Source organism: Mauremys mutica, chromosome 1, assembly GCF_020497125.1.
Source record: "Mauremys mutica isolate MM-2020 ecotype Southern chromosome 1, ASM2049712v1, whole genome shotgun sequence".
Classification (NCBI taxonomy): Eukaryota; Metazoa; Chordata; order Testudines; family Geoemydidae; genus Mauremys; species Mauremys mutica.
Genome location: NC_059072.1, coordinates 234,415,078 through 234,427,269, shown reverse-complemented (window position 1 = coordinate 234,427,269; position 12,192 = coordinate 234,415,078). Strand labels below are relative to the sequence as shown.

Sequence of the window (12,192 nt, the reverse complement as noted above, 5' to 3'; positions counted from 1 at the left end):
TGTCCAAAGCAATGTCATTAGATCTCTTAAATTCAAAAGCTGTGCTTATACAAGAAAATTTTAAAAACAAAATTTCCTCCAATGTTACCATGGGCTCAACTGAACCTGTGGCAATATTAGAGAATTTTTTTTTCCCCTGAAGTCATCTCGAGTAGACAAAACCCTAAAGATCTAACTTCTTACATACCTCCAGAAACTTGCAAGATTCTGCTTATTGCTGATCATAAAAGCTATATACTGTATAGAAGATAGTTAAAATAAACAATCAAAAAATAAGCTAAGTACGTAACAGACGGCCAATCCCTTATGATCTCAGACCTTCAGCAAAGGATTAAGAAATGAGTGTTAAAAGGCGATGGAGAACAAAGCCAGACCATATTGTTCGTGTTATTCTCTCAGCTTCAAGATACCATTAGCTCCTAAAACACAAAGGTCTAGATGAATGCCTAATGAGAATAGATCTGTTACTCTAATTAACTGTATCTTTAAAATTTCCTTTGTAAATTATCTTCCTCTTCACACTACCAAAACCCAGTAATTAGCTTAATTTTTCTCTATATAATCCACTTATTTCATGCAACTTCTTCTGTGTGTTTTGGACTGGACTTGTAAATCATGCAAAAATAAAAGCTATAAAATTAATTCTCTTTGAATATATTGTATTTAAAAGGTAAATTTAGTTGAGGGTGCCAAGGCATGCCAATGTTACTACAATAATAAGGTTGTTAAACCTCAGTGTGCTTCTCAAACATATGTTCACATAAAGTTACTGTGATGAATTCCCCCTGGGGTGCCACCTGGAACTGGGGTACCACTGAGCCCCCCAACCCACCAGCCTAGGCTCCCTTTACACTGTGCTGCTGTGACCAGCCTGCACTTTCACCAGCACACATATAGGTAGGTACATACCCACCTACAGTTACATGCAGATGCTGTGTCCAGGTCCTGCATGGGAAGGCTCCAGCTAGGGAACTTCCGAGCTACTCAGGCACACACACCCTCTGGAGCATAAACCCAAAATAACACCGCCTTGTGCTGCACAGGAAACTGTACAGCGTAGGCTCATGAAATTCATCCCCTCCCTCAGTGTGGAGAGGAATACACAACAGTTTTCTGCCCCAGTTATGACTTCCCCACACTGGTTTTAAATAAAGCAAAAAGAAGTTTATTAACTACAAAAGACAGATTTTAAGTGATTAAAGGTATCATAAAACAGATCAAAGCAGATCTGGCAAATAAACAAAAACCGCAAACTAAGCTTGATGTACTACATAGATCAGACATGAATAGCAAATTCTCACCCTAAGTGAGGGTACAAGCAGGCTGCCATTTAAGGGGAAAGCTGCACTAGCTTACAGCTTCGAATCTCCAGGCGTTCCATTCACAGACTAAAAACCCTTTAGACTGGTCCAGCAGTTCCCCCAGTTCAGTCTTGGTTCCTCAGGTGTTTCCAAGAGACACTCTGGGTGGGGAGTCAGTGAAGAACCGTGATAATGTCACTCCCCTGCCTTACATAGCTTTTGCATATGGTGGGAACCCTTTGTTTCAAAGCTTGGTTCCCACACCAGTCAGTGGAAAAACACTGCCCAAGATTCAGACCAGCACCAGGTGACCTGGTCACATGTCCCTGTAGTGTCACAGCAGCCATCACTCAGAGGCTATTTGTAGTGTCCTCAGGAAGGCCCCCACGTGGGAGATAAGCTTCTTCTAAGGCCTACTGTTTTCTCCTAATGGCTCATTAACCTGAATGGACCATCTAGACTGAGAACCTCTAGCCTAGTGAGCGTTCCCCAGGTATAAACACTTTTGTAATACAGATAGCCAATATTCCTAACTTCAGGTACAAAAATGACACATGCATACAAATAGGATAATCATATTCAGCAGATCATAACCTTTCCAATGACATCTCACATGACTTATCTTGCATAAAATACATCATAATTATAATAATATCACTATGAAGAATATGGGGTGCAATGTCACAGTTACACAGTCACTATGGACAGATTTGTTTGATCCTCATTACCTGAAGGAATATTTAAATTCTCTAGGCATTAAGACTCCTTGTTTTCCCAAATTTAGTTTGCATGCCTCTAACACATCCCATGTGTACAGTATAGGTTCAGGTGGCTTCATATGGTGATGTGATGAATGACCAGAAGAATAAAGCATTTTGAAAGAGAAGCCCCTAACAAACTGGGGTCACCGCTTGTGTAGGGAAAGCCCCCGGCGGGCCAGGCCGGTTTGTTTACCTGCCCCGTCCACAGGTCCGGCCGATCGTGGCTCCCACTGGCCACGGTTCGCTGCTTTGGCCCAATGGGGGCTGCAAGAAGCGGCGTGGGCCGAAAGACTTACTGGCCGCTGCTTCCAGCAGCCCCCATTGGCCTGCAGTGGCAAATCGCGTCCAGTGGGAGCTGCGATCGGCAGGACCTGCTGATGGGACAGGTAAACAAATTGGCCTGGCCCACCAGGGGCTTTCCCTACTCAAGCAGTGACCCCAGTTTGAGAAACACTGCCCTAACAGAAGGTTAAATCCTTTATGCTTCCTTCATTTAGTATGGATTAAAAGCAGGAAGAGGAGAAAGATTTCCTCTCTGTATACAGTTTTAAAAATACCTAAAAAGCTCGTGTTGAAAGTTATGAAAAGCATCAATCCACACTATCAAGAAACAGTTTGATACATTTTATACATTTATCAAAGTACAGACTTCGATAAACTTCTACGCTGAATCTCTTCCATCCATCCATCAGGTAGCACAGAAATTAATCATTAATGTATGGGAGATTTTCTGTTGAAAGCGTAAGACTTTCTTTACAAAAAAAAAGTGTATCATTTAGATGATGTTAATTGCAATTCACTGAAAAAAACCACTTCCTACCTTGTCTCTAATTTTTTTGTGTGGGAATATACAGAAGTATCACTTAATCCACAATGAATACAGCTGTACAGACCCCTCCTCCCTAGCAGGACGGAGCAGCTATTTAACAACACACAGCAATATTACCAAAAAAACCCTGAGGGTCCTCCCCCACCCCCAAAAAAATTTCAGTTTAACTACTCTGGTTGTTCTCATTTCCTATATGGAAACCATAGATGGAATCCTAGTTCCATTGAAATTAATGGCAAAATTCAAATTGACTTTGGTGCCAGGATTTCACCCTGTTTGTCTACTGGTTCTGATTTTAATGACAGGAAGAAATCAAGAAGACTGTGTGATAATTACCTAGATATTTAATCTCTATTTTTCCCTATATAGAACTAACTTATTTATAACTGTCATATTTAATTCACAGAGCTTTATTCTCTGTGGCACAAAGCACCAGTGTGAAACTGTAATTTACAAAATAATAGATGTCTATTTCAAGAAAGATGAGATATACTGTAAACCAATTAGTTGTATAACAAGCAAATTAAGTGATATGTGAGAAAAGTAACTGGAGAATATATATGAATATTTTATATAGAATTGCTGAGAGAATACAAAGACAAAATAAATGCCATAGAAAGTGTATTTTAAGAAGAAAATGTAACAGGGAGAGAGCAAAATTAAGATTTGTTCTGAAATCAGAGATGCTTTTTTTGGTACTACTTATATATGTAAGAGATAATCTAAGCCTAGTGTGTACTGAAATGGTGACATCAATGATTTTTGAAGTGCAAGTATGTAGAAAAATAAATATAAAAAATGATACAGACTAACTAAAACCTGGGGTCTGTTATGGAGCTCAATGAGAGAGTCTGTTTTCCTCTACATTTCTCCATAACTTTAGTGGTAACTTTCAGAATTTTATTTTAGTTTCCAAGATAAAGTATTTACATTTCACCTAACATTTTTTGTTTTCTCTTTAGTCTGTAAACCTCTCCTGTTTAATTTACATTGAATTTGGCATTGACTGTTGTATCTGGGAACATCAGACTGTTGCCAATGTTTTCAAAGAGAACATAACTGTGTATTTAAGGCATGCAGAAACAGGTAAACATGACTTAAGTGCAGATTCATCTTAAGGTATGTCTTCACTAACAACATTAAAGTGCTGCCGTGAGGGGAGTAGCTCCCAGCGCTGGTGCACTGCCTACATTGCCACTTTCCAGCGTTGAAACTTGCAGCGCCTGGGGGGGTGTTTTTTCACACCCCTGAGTGAGAAAGTTTCAGTGCTGTAAAGCGGTAGTATAGATAAGGCCTTAGTGCTGTTGTGGGAATAGAGGGAAGATAGCTCCACCTCCCCCGTTCAGAGACTTCTAGGGGCTAGTTTGCCACATGGCACAAACTAGGTCAAGCCCAAGGCTATACAGAATGCCTATGGGCCATTGCAAAGGCAAGGAGACAAAATTGCCTAGGTCACTCTCAAATCAATCCTTCCCACCTCTGGCTCACCCATGTCTCATGCATCAAAATCCTTCTTGCATCTTCTGTGAAGCAAGAACAGAGCAGACAGAGAAAACTCTATGCCTTGAAGCAGGAGGCTTCTGTACAAGGGATATTTTTGGGACAGGTTTACACCAATATACCAGCTCTTTGCATCAACTTAGCTAATGAGAAAGGGTCCCTAGACAATGGCAAATCTGGCATTCTGAACAGGTGGGCAAGGGCACAGAGAATTCTACAGTGTGCCGTAACAGGATCCCTAGGGTACAGCTCTGGGTAGAGGAAAGCCAAAAAAATAAGGGTATTTATAAATCTGTAGCACTGGAACAGTTAAAATGAAAAACAGTCATGACTAAGCCTTCGTTTTTTAAAGTTCTGTCCCCTTCCCTCTGCCCCAAAATATCTATGTATCAAACCTATTCAAATTTAGAACTAACCCTTCCCCCACAACCATGTAAAACTTCCTTTATAAAAACAGCACCAATTTTACCTGGCCTGTTTGCTGATTATACTGGACCACTGACCAATAAAGGTGGTCACCAGTTCAAAATTCCAGTGCTTCAAATAAAAGGCTGTCAAGCAGACAAGAGAGTTCAATGTCAGCGGCATAAAGGAACTGCTTGAACTCCTACTGCCACAATGGCCTTCTTAAGTGTTCCATAGAACTGCTGTTTAAAGACTTGCAGAGACCCTGAATGAAGTGGAACCAGTAGTGAAGATGCATCTACTTATGTGTGCAAACTCATTTGAACTGAAAATGTATTTTAAATTATTTTAAGAGCCAAAGAAAAATCAATTTCTATATAGTTGGTATTTCTTCCCTTAATCTGTCTTGTCTATTTAGGCCCTGATCCTGCAATGTAATACCTGTGGGTGGATGATGGATGTTTGCTCACTCATTGAGTCTGCATGTACTGCAGGACTGTAACCTCACACTCTAAAAATTTGAGGGCGGGGCTGTCTCTTATTATGTGTATGTACAGCAGCTAGCACAATGGGGCCTCTATCTCTGTTGCGATTCTGGGAAATACCTTTACACAAATAATAGTAAAAAATATTTTAAAAATAACAATCCACAGCCTAACATTTGCTATAAACTTATTTCACCAAAAATTTTAACAAGAATTAACAAAAAGGAACTGCCAACAAATGGGACATTTTTATGAACACAAATATACTGAATGAGAGCTATCAAGCAGTTTAGATAAGATATGAATATTTGCATTAAATGAAAAGCCTTAAAATATTACATTAGCACACTGGATGGGTAGCTACAATGCACTGCTAGTTCAATAAACAAGCTTACAATTTAACTTGGACTTTACCTTGAGAAAATAAGCAAAGGAATAAAAGGAAGAGATGCAAGGTATTTACAAATCTATACTCACACTGAGGCAGCTTTCCAGGGATTGTAAAATAACTATCAATTTAATAAGCATCAAGAAACCAGATAAGGGTAAATACTTATGAGAATCTGCCTTTGGTGTATCTTCAGGACCACAAAAGCCCCAAGTGGGTGAGCTGTATCAAACACAAAGGTTCTAATTCAAAAACTATTGAAGTCAAAAGAGAGTCCTTGCACTGATTTCAATGGGCTTTGGATTAAGCCCAAAGCACACACAAAGACTCCATTACTATGTCACTTCATGATACCACCATGCAAGCTAAAGGACTACAAAATAATACCTGATTGTGTCCTAGTTATTCAGTAGACTGTTCCAGGATGGAGGGATAGCTCAGTGGTTCGAGCACTGGCCTGCTAAACTGAGGGTTGAGTGTTAAATCTTTTAGGGGGCCACTTAGGAATCTGGGGCAAAATCAGTACTTGGTCCTGCTAGTGAATGCAGGGGGCTGGACTTGATGACCTTTTGGGGTCCCTTCCAGTTCTATGAGATAGGTGTATCTCCACATATTTAATAAAAAAAAAAAAAGCTTCTTCTGAATCATCAGCCAACTCCCAATAAAGTATACAGAAAGACTTCTGCTGACTTCAATTTGATTGGAACAATACTGTATTGGGTGAATAACATTTATTTTTTCAATTGCAGAATGTACTGCAGTGAACCATAATTATTATTATTTAGTGCACCTTGGAAAAAATACAAAACCCTTTTTTTAGTAGCAATAAAAAATTCCTGTATGTTGCTTTTTTTCCCCAAAATACTTAAATCCATATTATACAGTAACTTGATGATAAAAACAAGATACTTGAGATTTAACTGAGAATAAAAGTATTAAATACCTTCCATCATGAGTTGTCTTCCATCAGATGTTGCTTTGGGCCCTTTCCCATAGGCTGTTTTAACTTCGTCAGCAACAACAGCGGTTGCCATGTCCATTATCAGCCATTCATTCTGTACCTGGGACACCCACATTAAGACAATCAAAGGTTAATCTTTTGAAGGGAAGAATAAAAGGAATGGTTGCAGGAAAATCTTGGCTGATTTTTTTCTGAAGTATTTAAAATAATACTGTGAAAAATTATGATGTGTTCTTTAAAACTAGCTGGGCATGTTTTCCTTAGAAAGGTGAATAAAAGCTCCATGTCATTTGCATATTTGTACAGTGTCTAAACACACTACCATATATATAACATGTTATATGCTATTATTTATAACAAACAACAGCATGCAATAATTTACACTTTCAAAGCTGAAACTAATCTAAGTGGATGTCTAAAACTAGGTACAGTAGACTATGCCACTTACAGGCATCATGTGTAGAATATGACGTGCAAACACCAAGATTAAGTTTGTATTTCATAAATGATCTTGTGAACTGCTTCAGTCATGTTTCCACAGCCTTAGGCTTTTCTCCTTGCATACATTCCATAGTGATACTCAAGTTTTATGCTCTTATCCTACCTTAACAAATCCTTTACCTCTTTTTCTGGTCTTTGTGCCTCATCCCCACACACGAGGACTAATTCCCTTCTTCAGTAAATCAAATCACCTCAGTCCATGCCCTCCTGAAGTCTCTCCTAAACATTTATTTCTTTCAGCTAGTCTTCCACATCAGTAATCATCTTATTTTTCCTACACTATAACTACACGGAGGTTTTATTTTTCTCTTAAAGAAGCTAGAACAACAAGAAACCTATATGGCAAGTCACATATCCTGTTACTTCCCAACCTCCACCCCCTAGTCTGGTCATTTTTCTGAGCTAATGTCCAAACCTGCAATCCCTTATGCCAGTAGTCCTCAATTCATCAAACCTTAAAATAGTAAACTCTCGAGGAAGGAATCTGGTCTTGTTGTTGAAAGAGCACTATGAATACCTATAACACCATAGAAAAAAATAAATTAAGTAAACACTTACATTATATGTGGATTTAACGTGTGTGGCTCTTAGATTGCAGTAACCCAGAACACCAGTCCAAAACTGCTGAATTTTAAAAAATATGCTACCATGCAGTCCATCCTCTTTCAAAGGAGGCCATTGCCTTTGGATGCTACACATGCGTTTAGTGGCCAACATTCCTCTGCAACGTAGCCCCTGAATCCAGATGGTGTAACAATAAATGGATTTGCTCAGAACAGGATCATTTTACTGCCACAGACTTGTAATGAACGAGGTAGCTACAACACCACCAGATGAGTTTATTGCTGGACATTACAAGAGAGATGTCCCATCATCCACTAAAAATATTTAAAATACCTGGTGGAAAACACAGAAAGCCAAAACCAAGTTGAGTGATTAAAAAAAAAAAAAAAGCTGTATGTTAAGGCCCTGACACTACAATGGGAGCCATGTAGAAGGTAATCAGTAACATATCATGCAAACTGATCCATAAAGACTCTGCTTGCACAGATTAGATTGCAGGATTGGGCCATATTTTGCAGGTGACAATACAAGCTCTAGAGAAACCAGGTGGGTGAAGTAATACCTTTTTGGGGGCAAATTTCTCTTGGTGAAAGAGAAACTTTCAAGCTGAAGAACTCTGTGTAACCTTGTCTCTTTCATTAACAGAAGTTGGTCCAATAAAAGATATTACCTCACCCACTTTGTCTTTCTAATATCCTGGGACCATGGGTGCTGCAACGGGGGTACGGGGTGGGGGACTTAAGGGGCCATGCCCCCCCCCCACTTTTTGAAAGTGGAATGAGCCTAGCCCAGGGATGGGCAAACTATGGATCCGGCCCGCGGGATTACCCCTGGTGGTGCTGCGGGCCCGGCGCTGCTCTGAGAAGCAGCCCCCGGGCCGGGAGGCAAAGGGCTCCATGTGCGCACGCAGAGCCCTCTGCCCCCCGCCCCCCCCAGGGGCCGCAGCACTTCCTGGAGTGGCGTGGGGACAGGGCAGGCATGCAGGGAGCCTGCCCTGGCCCTGGTGTGCGCCACTGCCACCCCGGAGCCACTTTAGGTAAGCGGCACCGGGCTGGAGCTCAAACCCCTCCTGCCCCCCGCCCCCCAACTTCCTGCCCTAAGCCCTCTGCCTGTACCTCGCACCCCTCCTGCACCCAACTCCCTGCCCTGAGCCCCTTTCTGCACTCCTGTGCATTCCAACTACCTGCCCTGAGCTCCCTGCTGTACCCTGCACCCCGTGCACCCCAACTCCCTGCCCTGAGCCCCATCCTGCACTCCGTACCCCTCCTGTACCCCAACCCCCTTCCCTGAGCCCCCTCTTACACTCTGCACCTTCTCTGCCCCAATCCCTTGTCCTGAGCCCCTTCCTCTACATCCCGCACTCCACCCCCCCCGCCCCGGCCCTGCATACAATTTCCTCACCCAGATGTGGCCCTCGCCCCAAAAAGTTTGCCCACCCCTGGCCTAGCCCATCCCCTTTTGACCATGGGCCTGCCCTGGCCCCTCTTCTTCCCCTGCCCCCCTTCAGCCAGGTGGCAGCTGGAGCCCAGCAGGGGAGCCTGGGCAGCTGTTGGCACGCCATGGACCCGCCACCTGTCCGGCGTATAGGGCGGAGAGCAGCCACTGGCCTGTGTCCCCACTCCATGGTCCCCCGCCTGAGACCAACACAGCTATATCATTAGAAATACAAGCTCTAGACAATTACACAGAAGAACTGAAAACACATTCCTTGTCTGGAAGTTCATGAATGCTAAGTGTCAAAAAAAAAATTATATATATATATATATATATATTATATATATATATATATATATATAGGAGGGAAGATTTATTTGAAGCAGAAACCAAGGCAAACACCATGGGATCCTGATAATCCATGACCATAAAAGGAAACCACCGGCTTGAAATTTAGTCAATTTCAAATAGGAGTGAAAGGCAGCTAAATGGGGGGGAGTCACTACACCTGCCCATGAGCGCCCCTTCCAATGTAGTCCAATCACATTTGTCTTACTTTTAGAATTTTGGAGACATTTATTATTGCCTCAAACACCTGCACTGACTATGGGATAGAAACTGTACAGCTGCCTATACAGTGTCACCCAATACCAGGGCTGACCAGGGGGCCCCGGGGGATTGCCTAAAGTGCAGCAGAGCTGAGGTGCGCAGCTTCCCCAACCTCCACAATGTTCCTCCAAGCCCTCCTAGGGGGCTGTGAGCGGGCGAACGAGGAGCAACACCAAGTGCTCCATGCATCCAGATCACTTTCCCCACCTGGGCTGGGAGGCGAGCATCAGGAGCTGCTGCTGCTGCTGCTCTCTGCCTTAATCTCAGGTAGCCAGGTGGGGAGGTGACCTGGATGCAGGGAGTCCCGATGTTGCTCCCCCCCAGCATTCAAGGCGACCTAGCAGCTCTGCTCCCTGCATCCTGGTCAAGTTTCCCCACATGGGGGCAAGACGGGGTGCAGGGCGGGGTTAGGGGAGAGGGAGGGTGGGGAGCCCACGGTGGCCAGGGGCAACGGGGGGGCACCACACCCAAGGGGGCAACGGGGGGCACCAAAGTAGAAGTTAGCCCAGGGCACCATTTCCCCGCAATACACACGCGTGTGGGGGGGGGGGGGAAGGGGGGAGGATCAGCCTAGTCTGAGCGGAGCGCTAGGGTTGCCAAGGCAGCTAGGGCAGCTCTGTGCAGGGCTACAGCAGGGCAAGGGGCGATTCCCGCCAGCCCACGGCGCAGCCTCTCCCCCCGCGGGCCCGGGGGAGCATAGACACGTAGGGCGGGGGGACCCGTCCCCCCCCCACACGCTGGGGCCCAGCGTTTATGCGGGGGGGGCGGGGCTGTGCTGGCTCCCAACGTCAGAGCCTCGCGCGGCACAGCGGTTTGGTTCGAGGCAGGGCGCTCGGGAGCCTCGCACCCCCACGCACCTCTTCTCCCTGCACGCGCCGGCCGCCGCTGACGCGCCTATTTGTTCTACCAGCTCAGCGCCAACAAACCGAGCGACGCCCCCTAGCCCCCCCTCTCCTGGTGGAAACCTCGCGAGATCTCGCTTCCCACCCGCTGGGAGGGCGCGCACCGCTGGAGCTCGTGTCGCACGCATGTGACGCACAAAGGAGCGGGGCCGAATTAACAATTCGCCGCTCTGTGCAGTTCCGCCCGGCTCAGGCTCGCGCGCCTCACAACGGGGATGGCGGGCGAGGACGGACGAAAAAGTGCACGTCACTCACGCGTCTTCCCCCCCCCGCGCATGTGCAGTGCGCTGGCGCTGGAACGAGGCGCACAGGGCTTTGGGGTAGAGGCGGTCCGGGCATAATCCTCCGCGCCCCCGCCCCTCCCTAGCACGCGCAGGGCGTGGGCGACTGGCCGGGATCCTGCACGAGCTGTAGCATGTGCGAGGCCCTGGAGCCCCCGGGCCTGAGCAAAACGCCGCAGCGGGCACTGAGGAAGGGTTGGCTGGGGGGGAGGGGTGTATGTAAGCGGGGTGGCAATGGAATGAGCCACCCTAGACTTCTTGCTTGGGGGTGGGGGGCGGGGCAGTCTGTTGGGTGCCAGGCGGCCTGCCCAGGTTCCCTGCGCAGAGTGGGGAAGGTGCTTCACTTTCCCCCTTGGCCTTGTAATTGTTTGCAGTGATCGTGAACTTTTCTGCAAAGGAGTCACAGCCTGGACTGTGCCTCCTGTATCTTTGCTCATTATTTTGGCTTCAGCTGTAGCTGACTCAATCTGAGTAGCAATGGTTATTGCTTTTTCTAGTGTAAGTTGTGGTTCTAGAAGTAGGACACGAAGGCTGGTTTTCTCAATGAGCTGGTCTCTAATCTCATCTGCCATAGTCCTTAAATCACAATCAGACTCCCCAGGGAAACAATATACTGCATTATAGTCTCTCCTGGTTTCTGCTCATGCTAGTGAAATCTGTAGCGATTAGCACAAAAAAGTTCTTTAATGCAGTGAGTGCAGTCTCATATTTATCATCTGCAAGAGGAAAAGTGTAAAATATATGCTGCCCTTCTGCTCCAAGGCAGTGGATTAGCAGAGTACGCTTTCTTACTTCAGAAATCTCTGTAGCACTGATTACAAGCAGGTAAGTCTCAAACATATAGATCCAGACAGTAAAAGCAATTGGAGGCTCACCTGGGCTTTGCAGAAAGAGTGCAGGTGGGTTCAGAGGCAGAAGATCCATCCTTGTTGCCAAAATGCTGTATCAACCAGGCAAGGTACTAACAAGCTTCAACAGGACTTTAGTTTTACAGTGGAAACCTCTTTACCAAGCTGCTGCTGCGCACACTGTAACTCCTCCCCCTGCCTTCCTGTTTCCTGTCCTTTCAGACTCCCAACAGCCAGTGCTCCCAGTTCTAATAATACAAGCAGTATCTAAACACCACACTTGTGCCTCCTTCAGCAGGGCAGTGAATCTCCCCGCTTCATGGCAGTTTTTTCTAGGCCTTGTGGAGTCATTCTGAGTACACAGGTGATCTCCTCATCTCAAAAAAGATATACTGGCACTAGAAAAGGTTCAGAAAAGGGCAA

The 12,192-nt window shown here is 45.0% G+C and overlaps 1 protein-coding gene across 5 annotated transcripts in view; it reads right to left on the bottom strand.

The window, feature by feature from the left end:
- Nucleotides 1–10,746, bottom strand: part of PNPLA4 (patatin like phospholipase domain containing 4) — a 45,056-nt gene extending 34,310 nt beyond the window's left edge. The window contains exons 1-3 of one of the 5 annotated variants that reach the window (XM_044998372.1): nt 10,726–10,746; nt 7,690–8,028; nt 6,613–6,730 (exon numbers count right to left, since the gene is read on the bottom strand). In XM_044998372.1, the coding sequence (XP_044854307.1) occupies nt 6,613–6,730; nt 7,690–7,848 (277 nt within the window). In that variant the 5' untranslated portion in view covers nt 7,849–8,028; nt 10,726–10,746. Of the gene's footprint in view, nt 1–6,612; nt 6,731–7,689; nt 8,029–10,595 lie in introns of those variants that run through there. The other 4 variants (XM_044998550.1, XM_044998286.1, XM_044998463.1 and 1 more) reach the window with 4 other exon arrangements.
- Between the last annotated feature and the right edge of the window lie 1,446 nt (nt 10,747–12,192).